The following is a 27852-nucleotide window of genomic DNA, read 5'->3' as shown; positions in this document are numbered from 1 at the left end:
ACTTGCAAAGACCTCGGAGCCCTGCTGACGCTGTCGCGGCTCCTCAAGACTTTCTCCGGACCGAGCCCTGCTGACCTCGTCGCGGCTCGAGGAGTACTCTGGTCCGGCTGGACCATTGAGACCACCATCACGACCCGAACCGACTCCACGTGAGTGAAGCAGCCAGTACAACCATCCACCCGTATCCCCCTGCTCGAGGATTGAGAGCTGTGCGTAGGGTACGCATCGTACTGGCCCAAAGGCTAAAGACTGTCCCGCTTCCCTCTTCCCGAATCCTCAAGAGACCCTGTGATCCCTCGATCATTCTGTACATAAGAGTGCTTCTTTCTTTTTACTGCATATAAAGAACTTGTCATTGAAATCCAACGTTGTGGTGTCTGTTCGTAAGTGTGGTGTGAGCTCAGTGTGTACGATCCTAGACTCGAAGTCCTCCCCGGTGAGGACCTCGCGATAAGACTCGGCAAGAACTGTGGGAGAGGTGGGTCCTGGGGTGGTTGGGTGAGTACAACCTGGCCCACTGAGATCGCCCCTTCTAACACTTGTCATGTCTGTTCCTTCATGCCTGTTATCAGGTTGTATCTGATGAATCAGGATCTGGTGAATTATATTTTATTGCCACACAGGTTCTTGGTGCTTGTTGTAAACACAATGCTAATTTATTGTCTCTTACAATTTCATTCTGCATTTCTGACCCTTCAGGTTACAGTAGGCTCAACATCCTGATTAAACTTCCAAGACAGAATAAGAGTAAGCATTGACAAAGCCAGTAAGTTTGACTCTTGCACTCAAGCTCTGACAAAGGCAATAAACATTTTCAATTTAGGGCAGAACTAATAACAAGCATTTGCAATGCAATAGGTCTCGGATTTACGCGAGTTTAAGCTATTGGCATTGTAAACTGCAATGCCTTTTATTTATGTTTTAAAATGCAAAACAAAAATAAAAGGCATTGTGTTTTGCAATGTCAATAGCTCAAACTGGCGTATGAGAAGAATGGTCCTGTGCTAAGTTATCCAGGATGGTATGGGGAAATGGTTGAGAAGAAGTTTGTGAGTCCCAAGGAGACTAGATGCCAATCTAGTATTAGATATTACATGGCCTGAAAGACTATGATGCTATTAATATAAAACAAGAACAGAGAAGCAGCACAACTTTAATTGTCCTCAGTAATAATATGCAACTAACAGCCATTGACAAAGCCAATAGTCCTGGCTTGTTGTAGGTGTAATGTTACTTGTTGTATCATATATGTGGATGCTATAACAGAAGCAACAAAATAGCAGTAGTGTGGCACACTATGCTAAGTAAAGATGTATAGCCCTTTATTAGATTGGCTATGGCCATTTGAGAGACCTCCCCCCAGTTTCTTCATCTTACTAGTTAGAAGTGGGCAGAACATCCGAGTAGGAGGGAACAGTGCCGAACACAAAAACGCAGCACAGAAGTGGCCAGAACAGGGCAGCGCAAAACTGGATAGAACAGAACAGCGCCCAAAAGAAAAAGCCAGCAGAGACGTGGGCAGAACAGGGCAGCACAGAACAATGCAAAATAGAGCAGGGCAGCACAGAACAGTGCATAATAGAACAGGGCAGCATATAACTGAACAGAACATTGGAAAATAGAACAGGGCAGAACATAATAGTGCACAACAGAGCACGGCAGAAGGGAGCAGAGCAGAACAGGAAAGCACAGTGAAGACCAGCAGAGAGCAGAGCGGAATAGAACAACGAACAAACGGGAGAGCTAGCATTGGGAACAGAAAGGAGGAGACGCGGTTTGTGAAGAAAGAAATGAAAAGCGAAATGGGGAAAGTGAAGGACAGAGACGGGACAGTAAAGAAGTGAGAGGAAGTGAGTCAGTGCGTTGAACTGCGAAAACAAAAGAAAATAGTGAATAAAAGAACCTCGTTAGACGGCAAATCTATTTTGGAAAGACAATGCGCATATTATGGACAGGGGATGCGATTATAAACAGAAGCTGCTGCATCTTTGACAAACCAAAACACAGTAATTCTTGGTAATAAACAGTGAAAGAACAGAGCCAAGTCAGAGTGAAGGCCTCTTATGAAGCCGATACCACAAAGTGCTCCGAGATTGTGCACATAATAACAGATGTTATTATACACGAATCAACGGATTCACCTGAACAAACGCAAACACACTCAGGAGGCCCCAGCAGACTCAACGTGTGACTTGAGGGTACACTGAAATCTCTGCAGCAGGATCATTAATCCGATGAGGTTTTTTTTTTTGTGCAGAGTTTTATATAGTGCGAACTAGACCCGAACCGAATCAGGTATCAGAGCGCTTTACATGGTCTCCTTTTTAGGTGTTTTAAGAACCTGATGTGTAACCCTTAAATGTCCCGCACTCTGAGGGGAGGTATAGCGCGGGTTACAGTGGGGAGGCATTTTGTGGGATTACCGAGAGAAAGAGCCCTTCATCCGATCCTAGAGTTCCTTCTTCTTCACCGGTAAAATGAAAGGAGGAGCCTGAGGTAAATGAAGCTAGACCGGAATATGTAAGATTGTTTATGTAGAGCCGAGGAGGGCTGCTCTGTAGCATAACGAGAGTCTTTGGAGAGAGGATGTGTTCACACGAGGAGATCGCTCTTGCTGCTGACTATTGAAATATGTTATTAATACCCAAAATCAGACACTTATTTCATCAACATTTAAAGGATGAAAGGCAGAGCGACCCTGTCAGTATTTGAACCCATTGTGAACAGGGGTTATCAGATGTGTATGGTCTGCAAGACCATTGGGAGACTATTACACAAAGTGCCTCAAAAAGGCAGCAGAGTCTAAGACAAGTCAGTCACGTGTCAAGCACAATATTAGCTAACATCTGAGCCCATCATTAGCAACCAAAAGTCCGCACACACGCATTTTGGGGCAAATTGTAAGTTTTTTCTTTCTTGAATTCTTGCCCCTTCACTTTAATGCCCTTTTTTCACAGTGAAATCTATCGTTCATCTAAAGTTCTCTCCCTCCAGACCCACAAGCTTTCTGCTACATTCTGCTGGTCTATTTTAGGGACTCGGATTATCATTTAAAGTTCACACTAAGGTGCAAGTTGACCAAATGCAAATAAATATTGAAAAAATATATAAATTGACTACACTCGAGCAGCAAGGTACAGTGCTGCGCGAAAGTGAAAGGATTGCTCACAAAGTGTGCTCAGTCCACAGAAGAGGCATCCCACTGAGGCATTTCTTTGCTCGCATGCGTTGCTGACGGGAGCTTCCTCCCAAGCAGTGTAAAAATCCTGGAGGCTAGCGGTCACTAGTGTGCAGGTTCCCACGACACCATGTGAAAGGAAGGCCAGCACAAAAGTAAGGTCCATTACATTAGTAACATTTAAAATACACACTGCACACAGGGCAAAGTAGGCTTGCATCCGGGTTCTTTCATTACAGGGCCAAATGGTACTTACGTCATTAGCATAAAAGGATGCTGCGACCAGGCGGATGTCTAAGCACCCAGGACCCTTACCGGTGGTAAACTCCAAGCTTCTTTTGCAGATCACAGATATATGCAAATTTCTCACGAGCTTATGTCTAATATCTGCAAGAGATAGGCTCTCCTGGATCTATGTTGGGCACCCTCTACCACAGCTTCAGTGTTTGCTCGTACAGATAGTACCAGGCTTTGAAGCGCCCTAATGATGGGTTCCTGCTCCTTACAATAAAAGATATTGAACGCAGCCCTGGGCATTCAATGTGTCCGTGGACATAGTGAAATAACAGCAGTGACTGGGCCACTATAAAAAAAATTATATAATAAGACACAAAGGGCAGCAAGGTTTGCCGTTTAACCCCTCGTGGGCAATGTTTGATCCAGACGATCTCGACGCCAGGCCATCTGGCAAAGTTTACAAGACATTACAGGTGCCTCTCCCAATTCTTGGTACATGTTTGCAATACTTTCACAGTTAGAATAAATACTAACGAATCCATAATGTAGGTTTCAAGATTGCAGCCTTGTTATCGCCAGAGACTGAGGCATAGCATATATAGACAGCTATTTGTATGTCACAGTTGCATGCTGCCTGGAATGGTTTGTTTCCATCTGTGCTCATGGCATGTTTATTCTAATTGAGGTGACGCTGAAAATGTCTGGAGCTCGTGAAACAGCACTGCCAATGTGAGCGACTAACATTTGTGATGGTGGGATAATGGAGGGTTCATTTCCAGTGCATGGAAAACACGTGTGGTGAGACTCAGCGTTACTACTAGGCATGGGCGCCGGTAAACTCCACTCCACTGCAGTTGGCAGAGTTCTTGCTGAATTGCGGAGTGGAAAAACTCTGCGCCTGTTCTCCGGGTTATGAAACCTTCTAAAGTTTGCAGAAAGTTTCCCCCAGAGTCTGGCGCGGGAGGGCAGCACTCCGGGGGATGGTGATTCTCATGTCCTAGGACTGACTGCTGTTCTGTCCCGGGGACTCGGCTCTGCTGTGAGATTCCGGGACGGTGCTGCTCTGCCCTCCCCGCGGCTCTTTCTCTTTCCATTAAGGAAGGCCGTCACTTCCTCCAGCCCTGTCAGCCAGCTCCCTGCTGTTACAGCCCCACCCCTCGCTGTTAATCTGCTGTAACTGCTGCTGACTGATCGCTGGACAATAAATCAGGCACTTTGTACATGAAAAACAAATAAATTACCCTACAAATCCAATGGACTCTGGGAAATGTGGCACAAATCTGTGTCGGATTTATGAAATGCTAGAAAAGGGAGTTAAAGTTAATAACCCTGCGACGGTGACAGTTTCAGAGGACTAAGAATGCTGGGAGTTGAGCACTGAATCCAGCAGGCCACTCAACTCCTTGTCCGTCCCGATAACAGCCATCCGCTGCTGCTGGGAATTCATGTCAGCCGCTCTGAGAGGACCCTGCACACAGCAAGACGGGGGACACTTAGGGTGCTCTCGGGCACCGCCTACACACTGTAGCTAAACACAGCCAGAGCCGACGGATGGACTGAGGCACCGACGCCCTCGTTCCCTTCCCCAGCCCCAGAGGCCTCTGCACGCAGTGACAGAGTGGGGCATTTACAGGTACTGCCATCCTGCGCCTTTCGTTCCGTCGTCCTAAGCCCACACCAGACACTTCAAGGCACCCGCGGACCCCAGGTGCAACCGAACGCACGAGTGGGGGTGCGGTGAGGGGGTTCGGCAGGGTCGCAAGCACGCAATGCACCCCTCATTCCTGCCACTCACTACATAGCCACAGGCAGAGGGGGGGTCGGCTTTTCCTGTATTGTTATACACCCACGAACGGCACCAAACAATAGGGGTGCAGGGAGAGGCAGGCGCAGACCATGGGAGAGACCTGGAGTGCGCCGGGGGGGGGGGGAGAGAGAAAGAGAGGGGGGGGGGACAATGCACCGCGGCTCGGACTCCGCAGAATGAGAGAGGAATAAGGGAGCGTAACTGGCAGTCTCCGCGCACAGGCCCCCACTCAAACCTGAACGTGTATTGTTCTTCGAGCATTTGCTCACACACAGCTTGGAAAGCGCTGGGAAGGCTGCCCGGCGCCATCTCTCCACGCGCAGGCGATGGTACCGCAAGGATGCTGCGGGCGAGTGAGGCCTCTCCGAGGTCATTACAGTCCCCATACATGGGAAGAAAATAAACACAGACAACGGGAGGGGGGGGAATTAAACAACAAGGGTCAGGGGCCTGGCAGGGTTCAACAGTCAAAGAGCCGAGTCACAAAAACATAACATGTAAAGGAGAGGCTTTAGAGTGGACCAGGACCGGGACCGAGCTGGCACAGACTGACGAAAAAACATCCGTGTAAAAAAAAAAAAAGGAAACACCCACAATGGCCCACCTTTGAATGATGAAACAAAGGGGCGGGACTTAAAAAAAACACAAACGCCCACAAATCGCTCCCAGAATGATTGCCACATCTCTCTTCCAATGGCTAGCCTCCATTTACGGAGCTAGCCAATGAAAGAGAGAGGTGGGTTAAAGCCCCACTGTAGAAGACATAAAATCTCGGACTCCGCCCACTTTGTGGGACGCTAGTCCGAGACCTAAAAACGAATCTGTGTATACACTTCATGGATGAGATACATAATTAAATGTGTTATGAAGGAGTGTACTAAAAAATGAAAAATGGTCCTGCATGAATTCTAATTCTAATAATGGCAAAAAGATCTACTCAAACAGCCAGTAGAAAGTAGCTGGCTGAAGATAAATACTCCTTTGGGCTCATTCAAGATGCGTTTGACAATGTTTCCGACTAATGGCAGACCTGCCAACCCATTAAACATTCACTTTATCAAGGAGGGTTGTGGCTTGGAGAGGAGGTGGGACTTTTAACTGATCACTGTTTATTGGAGCCCCAGAGGTGCAATAGAAAGGGTGGTACGTTTAAGGGGTCACGCCCTTGAGCTCGCCATGATTTAAAAGCCTCTCCTACACTCCTCTTTTAACTACTAAAGTAAGTCTTATGAGTTCGAATCCCTAGTAGGATACAAAACCCTCTACAAACTTTAATGGTGTGAAGGTTCCAACGTTCTCTGTGTTGGGGTTTCCAGCTCACCATATGATACTAGCTCTTCATCATTATGTAATACACAGTGTCACCTTGTCACTTTGCAGGTTAGCAATGGATGAAGGTTTATGAGCCAATTAAGCTAACGCCTGAAGGAGGGTCAACCAAAGCTCCTTGGAACAAGTATAGGATACGGATGTCCATCAAGCATGGGCTAGTAGGGTGGGAGTTCGGGAATGGGAAAGGGGTGGCCGGGGGGGTCAGGAGGGGGGGGGCTGGGGTTGGGGTGGGGGTAAATGTTTATTTCGGCATCATTTTCATTGAAAGTTGCTTTATTGAAAAAATGTGATTGTGCATTATCTGAAATGGTGCTAAGGTCCTGCGGTTCCCTCTGGTTTGCAGAGGCCTGCATATTGTCAACAATGACCAATAAAATCTGTTTAAAAAAAAAAAGCATGGGCTAGTAAACATTAAAAATAGACATGCATAAACAGAATTGCATCCTCAAAGTACCAGTGATCCAGACAGACAGTTATTTTGTGTAAAATAATGGGTTGTCTGCAAAGGAGACTAATAATTAACTGTAATCAGCGAAAAACTGTGAAACAGTTGCTACAAAAAAGTACTTTCTCAACCATAAGAGACAAAAAGGCACCGCTTACATTTGACACTGAAAAAATACAAAACTCCACTCCTGGCAAATTCCAGATGGCAGTAACGTGTGTCAAATGTTTCTTTTTTTTTTTTGATAATCAAGTTTATTGATTTTAAGGAACAGATCACAAAATACATTGGCAGCGAAATCAAGCACATTATATGGATAAGATACAGCTGAAAGAGAGACGACAGAGGCTTGTAAATCATTCTTTAGAGTAAAAAACTTGCATATGGTTATTTCTGTACAGGAAACACACCCCGCCTTAGGGTAATAGATTGAACCATTTACCCCAAATCTTGCCAAAAAGCTTGGGGCATCCCTGGGCCTCAAAAAGGGGATCCTCATGAATTCCACACCAATCCACCCCGTCTCCATTTCCGTATAGTAGGGGACTTGTCCGCAGCAAATGTCTCTTACTGTGTGCTAGGTACACTTTTTAACTAACATTGGATTTGGGCACATTTTATCAACTTGCTTTGAAGGGAGGCTAAGTGGCAGACTTAGCTTATGAGGTTAAGCACGCTTTGCCACTGTAGTGGTCTCCCTCTGTTAGCTTGGGGGGTAGTGTCAGCAGTCTGACTTCTCATGCGTGACTTCAACATTTTTATTATTTGTATTGTGGAGCTTTATAAGATTTCTTCTTGTGCAAGGATGTGGTGCTTCAAAACCCTACTTGTCCTGTAAAAACATTTCTACTTGTTCTTTTTAGTTTCATGCAGTGAGGTAACACATTATGGCAGTGTTCACATATCAGAGCTCTTATAGTAGTCTCCCTGATAGTGCCAGGTGTCCTATTATTTCAGTTTTTGGATTCTAGCAAGGCTGTGATTTTGCCACTTTTCCACATATCTAAATTAAGGGGCTGGAAGTAGGCAGGGAATAGTAGTTCCAGGGTTGGAATATATAGTCAGTCTGCACAAACATACATGTTTAAAGGTATTCACAAACTTTTCTCCTGTCTCATCCGCATTGGAAAACATTTGAAATGTACTCCTCACCAAGACTTCAGTGAAACTCTTTCTAATGTGGGGGGAAAAGATAGTGTCGGAACAGTGAATTTGCAGTTGCTTTGCAGATTTTCAAATGAGCAAACATACAAGTGCATATTTCCTCATGTGAAAATGGAAACAGCAAATGTTTGCTATGAGTATGTTTCCATGCTTATTTCTATAAATTCTTGTGAATGTCTGAAAATCATACATCTCTATTATTATTATTATTATTATTATTATTATTATAAACTAAGATTGGCATGCCTTCGGTTATTTAATGGTAAATTTAACAATATCGTTTTTTCCAAATTAATTTAAAAAAAATCGGTTTATTAAATTTCACAGAAACATACAACTTTAAAGCAGTTGCGATAAGTCCTCCGACTAATTTCCCCATCTGGTAAGGCCTGTAACTGTAATTCCACCACATCTTTATTCAGAAGTTTTCTCTGGTGATACCTGACCATCGCCTTTAACCACCAGCATGATGTCCCCACTAGAAGGGTGTTTTCTTAACGTTTCTGACCACCGTGTCTCAACCCCCTACCCCCATGCCCCTTGCTCTTCTTCTCGGTCGAGGTCACCTGCTGCCCACTTCCAAGGACCCCATATCTTTGGAAATTGTTTGTGCACTCTCTAACTTGACAAACCACCCCATGCACCAATGCAGTTTTGAGGCCCATTGGACAATGTGGGTATCTTTACCCCTCCTCGATATAGCACAATGTCTTTCATAGCCACCATCCGTGTCACGTTGCAAAAAAGAAGTGTGTACCTCCCAGCATCTGCCCCCTGACCCCCACCACCATGTCACCAGCTGTGGAGTGAGCATTAGGGAGTTTACCATACTAGAGGACATCTTGACTCTTACCCTCTTTTAAAGCCCCTATATTCTCTGTCACAACCACAAGGTGTGAATCCTCTTCTCACCCTGCCCCCCTTTCCAAATCCCCTGAGGCATCGGTCGCTATCCATTTCCCAGTCTTGTAGAGACGGGTTCTTGTGTAATAAGACCTATAGAGACTCTTCGGCTGTACCAGCCAAAGTCCTGCCCAAATAGCCACATCCCGAGGGTACCTACAGGCCTCCCAATACCAGGCTTTGTGCTCCTGTCTCCCGGAGTTATTCTCCTTTTTATTTTGCAGGGTGGCCGTGGGCAGAAAGCTGTTTGTGAGCAAAGATGCGTAGATTTGCGAGACTGCAGGTTTATGTAATGGGGCCATCGGTACACGACTCTCCAGTGGCTTCTCTTCCTCAATGTTTACAGAAGCAGTGGTGATTACATCGCGCTAGCTGCTGTACCTGCTCCAAGGTCTTTGCTGTATTTTTTACAAGGAAAAATAAATTATTTTTATTCCTACTTGTACTTTGCACATTGTTCTGTTGTTCTGCTCCAGGCTACTCGATCACGCACCCCGCACCTTCCTTGCCTCCGCCCCGGGCCCTACCCCGGTCCACCACAGGCTCGCCCGATTGAAGTGGAGGGTAGAGTAGGCTGCCAGACTCTAGCACTATCAGCCCTGCTGATACTTAAAGTCCATGTCATTCCCTACGTGCAGCGGGCGCGCCCAAGGCAAGCCCGTAAGTGTTTGTCCACGGCCAGCGCCAGCCATGCTGCCGGTTGCCCCACACCCCACACCCCCCAGAGCATGCATATGTTGGTCCATGTCCCAATTATTGACAATTAGAAATAAAGGGTGCAACACCATGCCTCCTTGCAAATTTGCAGGGTCTTTCAATGACCATTTTATCTGTGGCTCTTGCCTATTTTCTCTGAAACTGGGTCCTGTTGCACCATCCAGAACACTTATCTCCTCTACGGGACCTGTAGTTGAGCCCTCTGGTCCCTCCCCTTTCATCAAGGCGTACCTGCTTAACTGTAGATCGCTACCCCGTCATTTGTGAGATATCTGGCTCTCCCTTACATCTCATTCCTGGGACTTAATGCTTCTAACGGAGACGTGTTTAAAAGATTCCTCTAATCTGACCTTAATCGTGCCATTCCCCCTGACTATTGTTTTGTGGGGATTAATCATACTAGCACCAAGGCAGGTGGGGGATCGCTGTAATCTTACGCTCCGGCTGGAAGATCATCTCTAGAAATCTCTCTAACACTGGCCCTCTAGAAGCCATGTATTTTATCATCTCGGAAACTGCAAATTCAATCCTTGCAGGTATTCTTATATACCAAACTCCTGGTTCCTCCCCCCCCAATCTTTCACTGATTTATTTATACACCCCGGCCGCCGACCTATTGCTTAGGCACTCCCATTTTACTATTTTAGGATATTTTATCTTGCATGTGGATGATACCTCGTGCACTAAAGCAGGACTGCTCCTGGACACCATGGAGGGCCTCTATCTTACCCAGCGGGTTAGTGGCCTCACCAATCATCCAAATCTGACCACTACGTCTCCCTTGCCTCTCACCTGTTCAAACCATTATCTAATCCCATTTAGTCTAGCTACTATCCTTCGCTCTGACCTTTCAGTTAAAGGCCATAGACTATGGTAGGAAATGGTTCAAAATCACTTGTTCCTCGGTAGCCTCCACATTTCCTAGTTCCGCTTGGCAGTCAGTAGGGGACCTAGATACTGATGTGTCCAAGTTTAATGCCCGGTTATCCTCAGCCATTGACGCTATTGCCCCTATGCGACCAATAGCTTCCGCTAGGTTAAAACCTTCAGCACCCTAGTTCTCCCCTGCCTTGCGCGCTGAGAAGAGCAATTGTAAAAAGCTTGAGTGGAGCTGGAGACAATCCTATGATTCAGACATTAAAGCCACCTATAGAGCCGCCATTAAAAAATTCCATAGACTGCACTCCTGGAGGTGACTGAAACTATTCGCGAATGCTTGGACGCAGGCGAGGCGGCTATGCTTGTGCTCCTCGACCTGCCCGTGGCATTCAATATGGTCTCCCATGCCATATTGATAGTGTATAGTCTCAGGATTCAGGGCACCCCTCTGACCGGGATCAGAGCCTTTCTAAGTGGTCGTACTCAACAGGTCCACCTTCAACCTTTTGTCTCAGAAAAAAACACAAAGTTGCGGTGTCCCCCATGGCTCTGCCCTGAGCCCACTGTTTTTTAATGTCTATCTATCACCGCTGGCTACGGTGATTGAATCATGTGGGGTCACAGTGATCTCTTATGCTGATGACACCCAGCTTGTGTTTTCATTTAGAGATCACTCTGACGCTAGTTTCTCCAACTTTAGACGCTGCCTGAGCAACATCTCGTACTGGATGGCTCTCAACACTCTCAGGCTCAATTCGGATAAAACCTAGGGGATTTTTTAATAATCAAAAAAATCCCCCTCTACCCTTACTTTGGTGGCCACCTGAGTTGAACCCTCCTCCTATACCAGTGAACTCAGCTAGGAATCTTGGTTTCCAATTTGACAACGAATTGTCTTGCAAGGTTCAAATAAATAAGGTCACCCCGGCGTGCTTTGGTAAACTTGGCATGATTCGTAAAATTCTCCCTTTTCTGCCCATGGACACACGTAGGACCATTATTCACGCCCTTATTATATAACAGCTGGACTACGCAAACAGCCTGTATGTGGGAGCACCAGCCTATTTGGTTAAACGCTTGCAGACTGTACAGAATGCGGCGGCAAGGATGATATGTAACATCCCTTATGGTCACTCAATTTCTCCTCACCTTAAAAAATTACACTGGCTGCCTTTGACTAGCCGCATACAGTTCAAATCTCTGGTCCTGGCATTTAGAGTAATAAAGGGTCAAGGGCCTGCTTTTCTCAGAGCCAGACTTAAGCTTGCTCAGTCTAATCGATCACTTAGGTCGAATCATCTGAGCCTCTTACGCTCTCCCCAATTTCGTCACTCCAGAATGGAGGGCAGAGCCTTCGCAGTTATTACTGCTCATTCATGGAACAGCTTGTCATTATCTCTTCGTATGATTGAATCTGAATGCCTGTTTCGATGCAATTTAAAAACCTGGCTGTTTTCCAACCCTTAGCCAAGCTGCTATACTCACTGCTGCCTACCGTCCAAAGCGCCGGGACACCCCTGTTGGGGGTAGCTGCGCTCTCTATAAGCTTAAAAAATAAAGAAAAATAAAATAAAATAAATAAGAGGTCTGTATAACCCAGTAGGATATCCCTCGAGGTCCATAGCTCTCCTCTCCACGTATGTTGACGGTTCCTGCTTCATCGTGAATGCTGCCCACTCATTAATGCTCAGCCGATGGGCTGTCCAATAATACAGCCTCTGGTACGAGGCAAGCTTCCAGGTCAAGATAGAGCCGGGGATTTTTCATCCCATATCAACAATGTGGTCATTGCATCCACATCCCGTAAAAATGTGTTGGTACTCTGTACAGGGTACTCTGCAGTATGTCTAAACATTAGTGCAGATATATCATCTTGCATAGGGTGGCGTGACCCAACTTGGAGATAGGGAGTTCCTCCTAATGATTCACAGCCCCCTTATACTCTGCTAGTATGCACTTCAGGTTTTTCCGGAGTAACCTTTCCGGTTGCGCAGCGACATAAATGCCTAGGTACCAAAACCCTGTTGATTCCCAATTTATGGTGCTCCTCCAGTCACTTGGCAGGGTCCACTCAGTCATAGGTAACACTGTGGATTTAGTCTAGTTATTATGGATCCCGGCATGCAAGCTAAACACCTTGAGGAAATGAAGAACGCGGGGGATTGAAACCTCCAAGTCGGCCAAGTACAGCAGAACATCTGCATATAATCTAATTACATCTTCCCAATCCAGATCCCATTTCAAGCCCCTGATCAAGGAATCCCTTCGGATCCAGGTTGCTAGTGGCTCTATTGCAATTGTGTATAAAAGTGGGGCTAGGGGTCCTCCCTGTTTGGTACCCCTACAGAGCCTGAATTCCCTTGTTCGTGCCCCATTAACCCTAACCCTGGCTAAAGGCTCCTGTACAGAAGCTCAACCCATCTTAAGAACAACAGTCCGAAGCCCATCTTCTGCAGGATTGATGAAAAATGTTGCCGCTCCATCAAGTCCAACACCTTTTTGGCATTCACCAATAAAAATATCGCTAGTTACTCTATCTGGTCTGTTCAGGCCAGACAACCAAACGGCCAACGCATGTTCGGTCTAGTTGCTATCTGTGGTGTAAAAGTCTGATTGCTTGAGGGCTACAGTCGTGTCTATCACCCTCATAAGTCTAGTCGCCAATATCTTAGCCAAGATTTCTGTTTCTATGTTTAGTAGGGCGATGGGCCTATATGAGGTGCAGTGTCCTGCAACTATCTCCCCGCGCCCCCCCTTCCTTTATGGATGAGGATGTCCACCTATGTAAGATCCCTGGGCAAGAGACCGTCCTTGATTGCCTCCCCAACCATAGCACGTAGGGGGTTCACTATTCAGGACTTCACCACCTTGAAAAACTCTGGTGGGAACCCCTTCAGGCGTGCAGCCTTACGACCTTTAAGTTGGGTTATCGCCTCAGAAACCTCATCTTCCGCAATCTCAGCCATGAGCAAAATACTCGCCTCTGCTCCCAGCCTGGGAACGGGAACCTCCCCAGTGAAGCTTGTCATGCCTGTCTGGTTGTCCCCCAGATTTGAGCCATAAAACCCCACCCAGTTGGATTTCACCATCTTTCACATTCTTCTCAAAATAGTCTTCTGCGGCTTACATTATCAAGCTGCGCGTAGTCCATCATGTCACCTCCCAGGGGTACAATTTCCACCCCTTTCTGAATAGGGCAGCAAAATCTGGAGTGTCATCACTATGGGGACATGGTCCGTTATCCCCTCTGGGCAGGTATTCTGTTTCTCCAAAAGCTCCCATATTAAAAAATAATACAAGTTTTATTGAGCCCACAGCCACTCAAAGACTGTCCTGCCGCTAAACAGACTAAGTGACCCATCAGTCAGCAAAACACATAATCAAATACCAATTGAAAAGTCCAACTTTCAAGTTAATCTTATAGCAGAGCTCATCTTTTAGAGCACGTATATAAAAAAGAAGGGCATTCCAAGCAGTGGCCCCAGTGTCTGAAAAGGAGGTGCCTCCCCATTTCAAAAATTATTTTTTGTAAACGAAGCACCACAACCAGAAGGGCATCAGTTGACCGGAAGTTTCTCGTCAGATGGTATTGGGTCTGCCTGTCGGTAGATAGTCTGGACCTGACTGCTTGAAGGCTCTGTGAGCCAAAAGAAGTCCTTTAAGCTGTATCCTTTACTTAATCGGTGGCCAAAGCAGTTCCTCAAGATGAAAATGTATATTAGCCCCTTTGCGATCTTCAGAAGAAGCTGAGTGGTGGCATTCTGGACCAACTGAAGTCTCTTCAGTTGGTAATCCGGGCGGCCCCAATAGAGAGCATTGGCATAATCTAGCCGCGAGGTGATGAGAGCATGCAAAACTAATTTCAGATTCTCAAACGGCGATAGGTACAAATTAATATATATTTTTTAAGATTGTAGATGTCTAATACAAGAGCCCACCACACCTACCACCAGAGGTTGAAAACCCGAAAGATTGTCAAATTGTACTCCAAGATTGCATATAATGGAAGACGGGACTGGAGGGGAAGGAACATGGCTCGTCCAGCATTCACTGTCCTATAATGGTGGAGGCGAGCCAAATCTCTGTTTTATTGGTGTTGTACTGAAGGTTACTGAGCCGCATCCACTGGAAAGCATCCATCAAACTTGAATTACACCTGATAAAAGCATTAAGCATGTTCCTATCCAGGGGAAGAAAAAGCTGTGTATCATCTGCATAGGATACAATCTGTACACACACCAAATGACTCCACCAATAAAACCGGGGGGGGGGGGGGGGGGTCATATAAATGTTAAAGAGCACCAGGCTTCGTCCCATAAAAAACAGAACCAAGCCAGTGCAGATCCACCTACCCAGATTTCTTCCAAACGGTGCTAAAGAATAGAATGAGGCACAGTATCAAAAGCTGCTGATAGATCAAGAAGAATCAATGCACGTTTCTTCCCCTGATCTACAGCCAACCTGATAATACCTATGATCACAACTAGAGTGGTCTCCATACTAAACAGAGGACGGGTGAAGCAACCAGCTGATCTCCAGATATCTAGACAGTTTGATTAATGAGCTTCGCAAGGATCTTCGAGAAGGCAGGCGGAAAAGAACTATGCCTAAAATTAGAAAGAATAGATCTGTCAGCAGGGGATCTTTTCAGTAGCGGTATTAACTTAGCTTGTCTCCAATATGCTGCTGATTGAATGGATCAGTTTAGCAATGTATTTAGAATGAGATTGATGACCAAAGGACACAACTGTAAGATATGCTATTAACTTAGCTTGTTCCCAACAGCTTGGTACTGTTGCAGATTGATTGGAGCAGTTTAGTAATGTATTCAGAATGAGATTGATGACCAAAGGACACAACTGCAGGTTGCAAGGCGGACAAGGGTCATCAGTGAGGCTGATTGCATCCAGCCAAAGTCTGTTCTGTCTCCTCTAGAATAAGGGGGGCAAATTCTAATGAGGAACAGGACACAGTCTTAGGAAGGCCAGTGCAAACATTGCCAACACCACTGCTGCCACAAATATCATACAGGGCCATACAGTGAAGAGTTTTAACAATGCACTGGATTTTATTATCGAAAACAATCAGATAACTGTGCACATCTATTTTCAGAGGCCTCCAGCGGCTGTGAGAAGGCAGGATGGGAGAGCTTCTTTACTGTTTAAAAACCTCCCAGTGGCGGCTGAAACAAACAATGTGGTGGGGCAGAAGGAGCGGATGTGGGAGTGGTGGGCACAGAAGGGGGAGCGCGTTAAATAATAGAAAAGAAAACTTAGCTACAACTGCTGCCCACCCCCCCACATCGTGCCTCAGTGTTCTTCCTTGTCCCAGCAGACACTGAGACTGTTACAGACTCCCTGTGCAATCCTCGCACAGCTCTCATACTTGGAGAGCAGCACAGGGATTGGCCTGAGTGGGCTGAAAATGTGCTCCGCTCAGGATAGGAAGTCTGTGCTTTTCTCTAGCCAGGCTGTTCAATACAGCCGGGTTAGAGAAACCTAAGTGCACATGTGTGTTTGGCCGGCCTGAGACCGCCGGCCAAACACACCTGCACACTTAGAAGTGCATATGGCACTCCTCCTCTGCCTACCATGTCTCCAGTCCCACCCCTCCCTACTGCATGCTGGCTCAGCCAGCAACTGAAAAATAAAACAATGAAAATATATTGTTTTATTTTTCAGGTGCTGGTTCTGAGTCAGTGGGGTGATTCTCCTCCGGCATTGTGGAGGAGCTGCCCCTGAAACCCCCTTAGCTTTATAGTCTGATCGAGCAATTTGATTGAGAACAAAAGGCAGCTTGGGCTTAATGGCAATATGATAGTCATTCAAAGCTTTTTTGTAATGGACTTTGTCCAAATGGAGATATTTCTTCCTCCAGACTCTTTCTGATTTCTTAAAATGCTTGCGTAAAGCCCTAAGTTCGTCATTAAACCATGGGGCAGAAGGGAATCTACTTGTATGGTTAGCTGCTTTCTGAACTTTAATATGTGCAACTGAGTTCGCCATTAGCAGAAGCCAAGAGTTGACGAAAATGAAAATCAATCTCCGTTCACACATAATCTCGACTTTGTTTCATAAAGAATAGACCCTACATCAGAACTCGAGGCTTTAGCCCAATTTCTATAAGGAACAAAAGGTAAAGGCCTCCTAGAAGTGGGTGGCAAGCCAACCTTCCAGGAAAAGATGATGATGGAATGATCAGTCCAATTATTGCTTTCAAATCAGTGACCACCACCTGGGCATTAGAAAAGATTGAGTCCAGAATATGGCCTTTCCTATGAGTAGACTGAAGGACAAAGTGTCTCAAATTCCAAGAAGTCATACTATCAAGAAGATGCTGGACTTGAACCTCCAAAATATTAGCTAAATGAAGATTCAAGTCACCAGACTGTAAAGCTAAAAAATTTCAAAAGATACATGGTGCTAGGCCTTGAAAAATCTACTCGCCCACTCGCAGTGGTGAGTCCGAATTGGTCAGGTCGAGCTATTTTTAGCACCTACTGGTCTTTTTTGGTGATTGAACTTAGCGTGGAAAAGAACAGGTGTTCTCTTTATTCAGAAAGTGAATGAGAAATAAAGATGCCTTTAAATCTTGTTTTTATCTCAACACATTTGCTGTCTGTTCAAGGAAAGAGGTAAAAAAATCTTAACTAATTGCGGCTTGGAAAAAAAAGCAGTCCGACCAACACTGTGAAAGAAAAGGCTGTAAAATGTCAGCTTTTTTTCTAACATAACATTTAAATCGCTTGTAAATGAATGATACAAATATTTCAAAATATGTCCAAAATTACGAAATAATTCTCTTTGCACCCTTCAACTCCCCCCCCTCCCCCGCCGGGGGGGGGGGGGACAACATTCAAAGAATGCTTCTTCTCTCTTCCTAAATCCTCGCACTGTAGGCTTACAACGGCCTGCTTCCCCAACTGCTGAGGTATCTGTCACCCCTAGTTGAAAGTAGTAAGACCTGTGAACAATAGCAACAATAATAGAGAGTTAGGTTATGGTTGATTGGACCTGCGTGCGTGCCCATCAGCCTCCTGCCCCCCCCCTCCACCTGGTCCCACCGGTCCACTGTGCCTTGTTTTGATTATCTCGTCAGCTGTCTTCAGCGTCACAACTGGAGGTGAAGACGTCCCTTCTGTTCTTCCCTTGGTTGCCAATCCATCCTTTGTGCCCTCCAACTCCACCTCCAGACATCCACATTGACAAGGCTAATAGCCTGGGCATTGCCCAGACCTATTGGCTTTGCTGGTGCTTGTTGCCTCTCTTATGACCACCAAAATCATTGCATTGTGGGCTCCCAGGTTTTATCCGCTCCTTTCCAATTGGGGCCTCTACCAGCTGTGGTGGTTTGATGGCTTTTGTCATAATCATCTCTGGGCCTCCTCAGTCTCTGGGTGTCTGGCTGCTACGTTAACCACAAAAAGAAGAGAGTCCGGGGAAGTGCCGGCCCACCTACTGTCCCAAAAATGAAACAGTAACCACAAATAAAGTAGGTAGCCACTTAATCATATGAGTCTGGCTGCTACTCCACTCTTGTGCCCACCAAACTGGGCACTCCATGAGCCCAATCGAAAAGACTTTGGGGCCACCACACCTGGTTGCAGCCACCCACCCTTTCTCTAGGCACGCACCTCCGCTGCACCCTGTGGCACAATCACCCCATCACACTCTTCTCCAGTTCCTCCACCCACCTTACATGGTGGGAGAGTCCCCAAGCATGCCCGATCTTGCTTGTTGTCTTTCTCTTGGAAATGGGAGAGCCGGGCCTCAGTGCTTCACATGACTACCACCTCTTGTGTGCTCCAGAGGCCATTTGGCACCGGAGCTGACCTCCTACACGCCCAAGCCGTCCCCCACTGCAATATTTGTGTACATTTAATTTAGGCAGCAAACCATCACTAATTGTGCTTTCTTTCATGCCTTTCCATGAATTTGTACATAACCATGGAGCATTCTGGGAGCAGAACAAGTAGCCTCAGTATTAAATTGAGTAAATGTGCATGCGTTTCTACACTGGGACCTCTGTCAGTAATGCAAGCTGAGCACTTAGCATTTCCTTGGAGCACTCGCCCCAATAGTAAAGGGTTTTTGCATCAACACATCATATACACTTGATTGAACAACTTGTAACTGAATGCAGATCTTGCCTTACTAGCCGACAGTGCTCTGTAACAGATCTATATAATGACACAGTAAACTGGCAGCCCAAGAGTTTGCAGGGGTTTGGGGCTACCTGTCTAGTTGACAAAGCAAACATGAAACCTTGTCCTTGGCCCCAACAATATGTCACATGCGTTTGGTGATAGAAATTCCACGTCCCTGTGGAAAATCTTCAAACCTCTCATTTATTTATAGAATGTATATAAATGATATGTGTACTTGAAGGCCTGTGGGAGTGTTGATGATGAAGTGGAATGAGAGAGACTGGAATTATGGACTTTTAAAGTCACCGCATGGTCTCCGGTGGTGTGGTTTCCTGAAGCTGAAAGGCAGCTCCAGGTGTTGGCTTATCATGGTTTTTCTTCATCTAGCCCTTGAATGGGACTAAGGGATTGCCCTTTCGACTTAAAGCTCTCACCTACTCATGATTGGGTTCCTCTCTAGAATTCCCCTGACCTTGAGAAAGAATGAGTGTAAAGGACAGTGGGGGAAACCTTTCCATTACAAAGTAATTTCACCCTCTTTCTTTGGGGCCTCTTTGCGTAAGGGGAATGGTTTACATCCCAAGACATCTGGAAAAGCTGCCGAAGTTAATATCTCTTTTTTGTTCTAACTGACATTATTTTGTTTTTCTTTATAGGTTTGTTTTCTCCCCCTAGTGACGGTGATCAAAGCAACTCCTAAATATGGGACGACGGTCAACCTCCTCCACCAAGAGTGGGAAGTTCATGAATCCCACGGACCAAGCCCGTGAGTAGCCACAAAACTTCTATCTCTTGTGACTAATCTCCCCTCCAGCCCATCACTCCTCTCCTTGAGCCCTGTAGGTAAAGTCTTAAGTAAATCACATGCAGCCCTCCTTCACTGTACCTCTCCACACTTGCTCCTGAATCCCTAAGACCAGGATTCTAACTAATCTGGTGCCTCAGCCCTCCTTCTCTGTAACACTGAACACTCTATACTAAAGAACACTTACAGGCTCTTAAAAAAAGACCTTGCTTTCAGCCCCGCTGGGTTCTCTTCTCCCCTATCCTTCGCTCAATTTCCTAAGCCAGAAAAACAGTAGCTGGAAGTACACTGTGGTGCTGCCTGTGTGTGCCTCTTGTTGTAGCCCTCCAGTCTTGTACGGAACTCCACAGGTCAGGCCTGTAAGTAAACCCCAGATGCCTACTCACTTCAACACTGTTTCTCTTATAAACATTCCACATGTCACCCTGTGTATAACAGACCAAGTGTTTGGAAATCCCCCCAAATATCTCCTTTTTGTTTTTCTAACCCCTTTACGCGTCAACGCCTTGTCCTGTACTTGCACTTAAACCTTGTTCTTTGTCTCTGTTCTAGGAAAGGAGGCAAGGAAGCGAGAGCTAAAAAAGGTAATATATTTGTTCTAGCTCATTAGGTCTCCATTTTCTTACTTGGTGGTTTCCAGCAGCCTCTTGGTCTCATTGGCACTCAGTAACAAAATGGTTTGTTATCCCCTCATTGTATTGTGCAAGGCTGTATAGTTGTCTTTCAAGGTGTCTGAAAAAGTCTGCTGTCCTTAGTTCCTATGTTATAGCTTTCTCCTTCCCACAGAACAAGAAGCAGCGCATGATGGTACGTGCAGCAGTGCTCAAGATGAAGGACCCCAAGCAAATCATTCGGGACATGGAGAAGCTAGATGAGATGGGTGAGCAAAGGGGAAAAACACTGATATATTTTGGTGAAGTGAACAGGTATCTCAAGTGCCTTTTGTTAATAATACTAGAAATTGATGTACAAAGACATGGGCTGACCCTCTGGGTCGTGTCGCAGTATTAGAGGCCAACTGGGAAGGCAAACCGCTAAATGTCATCTCAGTCTACATCCCTCCAGCCCTAGGCACGACCGCGTTGCAGGCCCTGCAACGGATAATGTTAGACCTCCCGCAGGGACCTCTAATCATTGGGGGCGACTTCAACATGACAATGAATGATGCCCAAGACCGGCACCCCCAGCGGCCGTCACACCGACCGGGTTCTGACCTATATGACTTCGCACAAACAATGGGGCTTGAGGACCTATGGCGTTCATCTCACCCGACTATTTCCTATTTCACACACTATTCCAACGCTCACAACAGCAGCTCTCGTATAGACTATCTATTCTCACCAACCACTGACCTAGAGTTCTTTCGCCACCCTAAAGGGCTCCCCAGGGGAATCTCAGATCACTCCCCACTCACAGTAGAATTCACGCATCACCGGCAGAGACCCTGCGGCCCTATCATCATAACACCCTGGATCCTAAAAATCCCTGACATAAAAGACGACTTACTAAAACACACAGAATACTACTTTGCGGAAAATGTCGGCTCGGTGAAATCCGCCGTAACTGTATGGGAGGCCTATAAGGCGGTACTCAAGGGTAGGGCACTATCCTTGAAAACCGGTTACATCCGCAAGCAAAGCGAACACCTGTCCCAGGTAGAAACAGACCTGACCGACCTAGAATCACTCCACAACGCAAATCCCACGGACGTGACAGCGGATCGTCTCCGCGCGAAACAAATGGAATATAAGGCGCTGGCCTCTGAAAAGGCACAGGCTAAGCTCCTGAAAACTCGCCACCGGGGCTACGAACTGGGAGACAGGGCAGGTAAAATGCTGGCATGGCTGGAAAAACGAGACCAGGGGTCCCGATGGATCCCAGAATTGACCATACCGGGCAAGTCCCAGATCACGGACCCAGGTGACATAGCAGAGGCCTTCGCCGCCCACTTTGAGAAAATCTACACGGCCAAAGCCCTATATAGCGCCGAAGAGTCTAGACTGCTCCTCGACGAGATGAGACTTCCCACTCTTTTTCCGACTCTGAAGTGCAGGAATTGGAGGCAGACCTCACCTCGGAGGAGGTTGGAAATGCCTTGTTTGCCGTTCAATCAGGTAAAGCCATGGGCCCCAACGGTGTCCCTATTGAGTTCCTAAAACGCATGGCAGGCGAGATCCTCCCACACCTCAAGGCGATGTTCGAGGAGAGCCGTGAGGTTGGATGCCTGCCCCTCGACCAACGATTAGCGTCAATAGTGGTCATCCGTAAACCTCATAAACCAACTAACGTTTGCGGCTCCTACCGACCGATCTCCCTCATTAACTCTGAGGCGAAGGTCCTGGCGAAGCTCCTCGCTACCAGGCTCATGGCGGTCCTCCCCGCCTTGATCCACGAAGATCAATCCGGCTTCCTGCCAGGCCGGAATACGGCACTCAACCTCCGACGGGTTCATAACGTGATGAGTAGAATGCCGCACCTCCGGGAAGACGCAGCCATTCTCTCCCTCGATGCTACACTTGCCTTCGATTCTATAGAATGGTCGTACCTCTTTGCGGTCCTACATCGCTATGGCTTTGGTCCAAAATTCATCCAGTGGATCCGATTGCTTTACACTGATCTTTGGGGTCAAGTCTATGTTAATGGACATACATCCAGGCGCTTTCCCCTACACAGAGGTACGAGGCAGGGTTGCCCACTATCCCCTCTGCTGTTCGCACTCACTCTCGAACCTTTGGCCCACTGGGTCAGGACTGACAACTCCATCCGCGGCCTCCAATGGAACGATGACACGATCGATAAGATCTCACTCTATGCGGACGACATCCTCGTATACGTCTCCTCCCCCAAATCCTCTATCAATAGTCTATTACAGGAGGAGGAGCTTGGCGGGCATCCGAGATGGCCGCTTGAGCACAGCGCTCTCCGGACCCTCGCCACTCCCGGCATTTTATCCTGGCTGAATCCTGATTTCTTGCAAGAATTTGTGTGGAGGACGTTTGGCTGATTACCCTGGCACTTTTCAGAAATTGATTTGGATCTCGTATTCCTGAGATATGGTGATCTGAACTTTTGGGCTCCGCCCTTGAGGTGCGCCCGGGACGGGATGCGGTTCTGTAGCCGTCCTGGAATTGAACAACAACGGCAGGAGATCTGGCCTTGTGGGTCCCCCCTTCCTAAGTTTCGGTTTCGATTCTGTTCCGACTTGGGCCACGGGTGTGAATATCGTGCTGCGGCTGAGACTTGGAGGCAGATCGGCTGTTGGGCTTTCATGTGACCTATTTGCTGGCTTGGCGACCTCTACCCGAGTTGTGCCCCCTTTTTTAGTGTACTTTTGATCCTGTACTTTGGGTGTCGAGCCCGTCGACCCTGGTGGCTTGTCCTGTGACTCATCTTCAAAATGGCGGGCAGAGGGGACAGAGAGACGCGCAAGACGAAAACACCTCTGCGCGGAGCTCCAGTTCAATCAAATGTCATGGACCGCTATACCCATTCTAAGGGGTCCCCCGGAGCTGCCCTGCCTGGTTCCAGTACAGCGTCCGAACGAGTTTTGGAAGAGTCGGCGGAGCCCTCCCTACAGGACATCATGGGCGCCATCTCGGGTGTGAGGGAATCCATCGGCCTACAGTACGAGGCCTTGGCCCATAAACTTGACACCGTGGCTATTGAGGTGAATCTGATTCGTGCTGATCTCGGCAAGACGAATGAGAGGGTACAATCATTGGATATTAAATCGTCTAGCCTCACGAAGGACGTCTCGGAGCTCCAGACAGAGGTCGGTAATCTCCGTCGGGTGAACGACTTCATGACCCGACGCCTGGAGGATTTTGAAAATAGGGCACGTCGCTGCAATGTTCGCCTGGTTGGTGTACCGGAGAACCCTGAACCCCACTCGGTGGATCTCCTGGTTGAGGATCTGGTCTTGAACCATCTTGCCCCTTCTGGTCTTACAAAATTTTTCACGGTGGAACGCGCACATCGTGTTCCAGGGGGCAAAGTCAAGCCGGGAGCCCCGCCGAGACCCATTGTAGCGAAGCTTTTTCATTATAGAGACCGGGACGCTATCCTGCAGGCCTCGCGGGTGAAGGGCCCGGTGGCCTTTGAGAATGCTACGGTGAACTTTTACCCGGACTTTTCCCGACAGGTTCAGAGACAACGTATGGAGTTTCGTGGTGCCAAGAAACGTCTTCGGGATCGGGGCCTACGCTATGCAATGCTCTTTCCCACCAGACTTCGGGTCGAATACAATGAGCGTACCCTTTTCTTTGATCGACCAGATGCTGTTAATGACTGGTTGGACTCCTTGCCTGACCGTCCTCCTGAGACTGAATCCGCCGCTCACCCTGGTGGTGCCGAAGGTGGTGTGGAGATCTAACTGTTCGGCTCTCATGTCTTATTTTGAATACATTTTCAGGAGTGTTGGCCGGCGTTCCTCTACATTGTGATTATTTTGTCTTTCGTTTGTTATTTTTTGTTCTTGCTGAGGTCAGGGGGAGGGTGGAACGGAGACCTTTCCTCCTCCGGGGTCTTTGTGTAGAATAGGGGTTCTTGGGCGACAGGCACACTGCAGGTTGGGGTGGCTCTTTAGCTTTTTGCAGGGGTGCAGGGTGGGGGGTGTTTCTCTTCAGTTTGGGGGAGGGGGGTTGGGAAGTTTTTTTTTTCTGTGTGTTGTTTTCAAGGCGAATTGCTCCTGTGTTTGCTGCTGTTTCTGATGTCTAGCTCATGGACGAGGGGTCTTGGCTCGGGCGGATGGGATGGGGGGTAGAGGGTTGAAATTCGTTTCCTGGAACGTTAACGGCCTGGGAGATCGTATTAAGCGCAGTGTGGTCTTGAAATGTATACGACGTTTGTCACCGGACATTGTTTTCATGCAAGAAACCCATTTGATTGGTAATGTTTGTTATGCAATGAATAGATGGGGCTACCGCCTTGTGGCGCACTCGGGGTTTACCTCCGGATCTAGGGGTGTGGGTATTCTTGTTCGAACCTCCCTCCCCCTGGCGATTGATGAGGTGATTCAAGATGACCGTGAGAGATACACTGTCTTGGTGGGTAGATATGAAGGCCGCACCCTATCTCTCTTCAATGTTTATGTTCCCCCGGGTTTGCAGACTTCTACTTTTACTGATTTGGGCCGTGTTTTGTTAGATCTCCCTGATAGTACTCTCTTCCTGGCCGGTGATTTTAATTCGGTGCTTTCCGGTCTTCACGATCGCCATCCCCCTAGGGATACCCCGCAGGCTCAGCAGTGGTTGGGTGGGTTTCTAGATACCTTTGGCCTTGTGGACTGCTGGCGACTGTTGCATCCCACTCAGCTCCAATACACTTTCCATTCTGGGGCTCATGGCAGTCTGTCTCGGCTGGATTATTTCCTGATGCCCGCGGCCCAGTCGTCGGCGGTTCGTGAGATTTTGCATTTGCCAAGGGGTATTTCTGACCACTCGCCGCTCTGGCTTCGTTTCGAGGTTGGGGTAGAGGCGGCGGGCCGAGTGGCTACCATTAACCCTTGGTATCTTTCCTCCCCTGAGACTCGTACCCTCTTGCTCAAGTCCATGGATGCATATTTCCTGGAAAACGAGGGGTCGGTCTCTTCGGCTGTGACCCTGTGGGAAGCCTTTAAAACTGTGATTCGTGGACAGGCCCTTTCCTTGATTGTTGAAGCTAAGAAGGCTGGGAGGAGGGAGGTGGTGGACCTTGAGGGGGAGATCTCTGCTTTGGAGGACGAGTTGGAGTCTGGTGTCACGCCTGAGAAACTCCATGCCCTGGGTCTAAAACAGTTTGCATATAAATCTCTGGTCACTGACGCTGCAAAGGTGATGTTTCGTGAGCAACAAGGCAGATTGTACGATGTGGGTGATAAGGCGGGCAAACTCCTAGCGTGGTTGGACAAGAAAGAAAGAGTTAATCGTGTGGTGCCCGTGATTCAGTCTGCGAGTGGTGAGAATGTGATTGATCCGACTGCCATTGTTGATCGTTTTGCGGAATATTTCCGTGTTGTATATGCTCCCGTGTCTGTGAGGGATGTTGCTGACTCCCGCCTTCTTCTGCGTGATATCACTTTGCCCTGTGTCACCGACTTGGACCGTATTGCTTTGGACTCCCCTTTTACGAATGATGAGATAGCTACTGCAGTCCGTTCGCTCCGTTCGGGCAAAGCATTGGGCCCGAACGGTTTGCCTATTGAGTTGTACAAGTTACGCCCCGATAAGGTGGCGCCGTATCTTCGCGCCATGTTTCTAGAATCTCGTGAGCGGAACATACTTCCCTATGATCAGCGTCTGGCGACAATCGTCGTCATCCCCAAAGAGGGTAAACCACGTGACCTCTGTTCCTCATATAGACCCATATCCCTATTAAATGTTGAACCCAAGGTTTTGGCAAAACTTTTGGCGACCCGTCTCCTTTCGGTTCTCGGGGATTTGGTCCATCCGGATCAGTCTGGCTTTATCCCGCATCGCAACACTGCTTTGAATTTACGACGCCTTCACGGCGTGCTGGCGAGGGCGGGGCTTTTGACTGAACCGGCCATTTTGGCGTCCCTGGATGCCTCCATGGCCTTTGACACTGTGGAGTGGCCCTATTTATGGGCGACTCTTGAGAAATTCGGATTCGGGTGCGAGTTTATTAGCTGGATTAAGTTGTTGTACGCGGAACCTCTGGCACAAGTTGTAGTAAACGGTAGAGTGTCGGCTCCCTTCTCCTTGGGCAGGGGTACCCGCCAGGGTTGCCCCTTATCCCCGCTGTTGTTTGCGCTCGCTCTTGAACCGTTAGCGGCCTGGCTCCGGTGGGAACCGTCCCTTAAAGGGATTCGTTGGGCCCCGGACTTCGAAGACCGCGTCTCGCTTTATGCGGACGACATCCTCTTGTATCTTACTTCCCCTCGCAAGTCTTTATCTGTTTTATTTGACGTTCTTGCGTCCTTTGGCGCTAACTCAGGCCTCGTCATCAACTGGACTAAGTCCTGTGTATACGTTTTATCTGGTATCTTGCCTCCGTTGCCGAGTAGACTTCCTCTTCAGGTAGCCCGGGATGGCTTCAAATACTTGGGGGTTTTTGTTACCTTGGACTCGTCCCTTCGCTTTGATCGTAATCTCCTTCCCCCGTTGCTTAGGCTACGTTTGGACGTTGCCCGTTGGCGCAAACTTCCCTTGTCTCCCCTGGGTCGGGCGGCCCTGTTTAAGATGATGTCACTGCCGCGGTTTCTCTACGCTCTCCAGAATTATTATGATCCTATCCCTAAGACCTATTTTCGGGAGATTGAGAGCCTTCAGAGGCAGCTTATTTGGGATGGGCGACCGCGCATTGCTCTCGCGAAACTTTCCATCCCGTGGTATGACGGGGGCATGGCGCTCCCCGACATTAAGAGGTACTACTGGGCTTCCCATCTGTCCGCTATCAATCACGCTATGTTTTCGCCAGGTCGTAATCCGGCGTTTGAGATGGATAGACTTCAGCTTCCGGGAGGTGACTTTAACAGAGTGCTCTATTCTCGCTCCGCTGGGCGCCATCTTGTGGGACCTACATTGACTGCTTTGACGGTGTGGCGTGCCGCGAATGTGAGCTTGGGCTGGGAGGATCGCTTGACGTTGGCGACGCCGCTTTATGCTTCAGAACGTCTGGGCGGTCTTCGGTCTTCCAAGGGTTTCGACCGTTGGGACTTGATTGGGATTTCTAAGGTGGGGGATGTGTACTCTAGGGGTTCTGTGCGACCGTTTCAGGCCCTCCAGGCTGACTATGGCCTGAGTGGTCGGGAATTCTTTCGTTATTTACAGGTCAGGCACGCTTTGGCTTCGGTATTTGCTCCTGGTGAGATTCCGCCTGACTCTTCCCCCCTTGAGGACCGTATCCTTGACGAACATCTTCCTGATAGCACTATCTCCCTGATTTATAAAAAGTTGATTAACAATCGGACTGACTTATTGGCCCGACTTCGGGAAATGTGGATGGGCGATGGGTTAGAACTTGATGATGAGGATTGGCAATCGGCCCTCTCCTCCCCGAAGGAGGTGGCTATTCCGGCTCGTCTCCGTCTGGTCCAATTGAAGATCCTTCATCGGGTGTACGTGACGGGACCGCGACTGGTGGTGATGGGCTTTTCCTCCGATGGATTGTGTAAGCGTGGATGTGGTTTGCGTGCTACTTTCCTGCATATTCTTTGGGAGTGCCCGATGGTGGCTGCTTATTGGGTGGCTGTGCTTGATCTGATGGCTGTGGTGACAGGGGTGTCCTTGCGTCCGGAACC

The 27852-nt window shown here is 47.7% G+C and overlaps 1 protein-coding gene across 1 annotated transcript in view; it reads left to right on the top strand.

The window, feature by feature from the left end:
• WBP11 (WW domain binding protein 11) overlaps positions 1 to 27852 on the top strand; it is a 142133-nt gene that overhangs the window by 43058 nt on the left and 71223 nt on the right. The window contains exons 2-4 of the mRNA XM_078640806.1: positions 19465 to 19574; positions 20166 to 20197; positions 20400 to 20493. Of these exons, the coding sequence (XP_078496932.1) occupies positions 19511 to 19574; positions 20166 to 20197; positions 20400 to 20493 (190 nt within the window). The 5' untranslated portion in view covers positions 19465 to 19510. The remainder of the gene's footprint in view (positions 1 to 19464; positions 19575 to 20165; positions 20198 to 20399; positions 20494 to 27852) is intronic.

This window comes from Lissotriton helveticus, chromosome 1_1 (assembly GCF_964261635.1).
Source record: "Lissotriton helveticus chromosome 1_1, aLisHel1.1, whole genome shotgun sequence".
In the NCBI taxonomy this organism is placed as follows: Eukaryota; Metazoa; Chordata; class Amphibia; order Caudata; family Salamandridae; genus Lissotriton; species Lissotriton helveticus.
The sequence above is the reverse complement of the archived record's forward strand: the minus strand, read 5'-3'. Positions and strand labels throughout refer to the sequence as shown.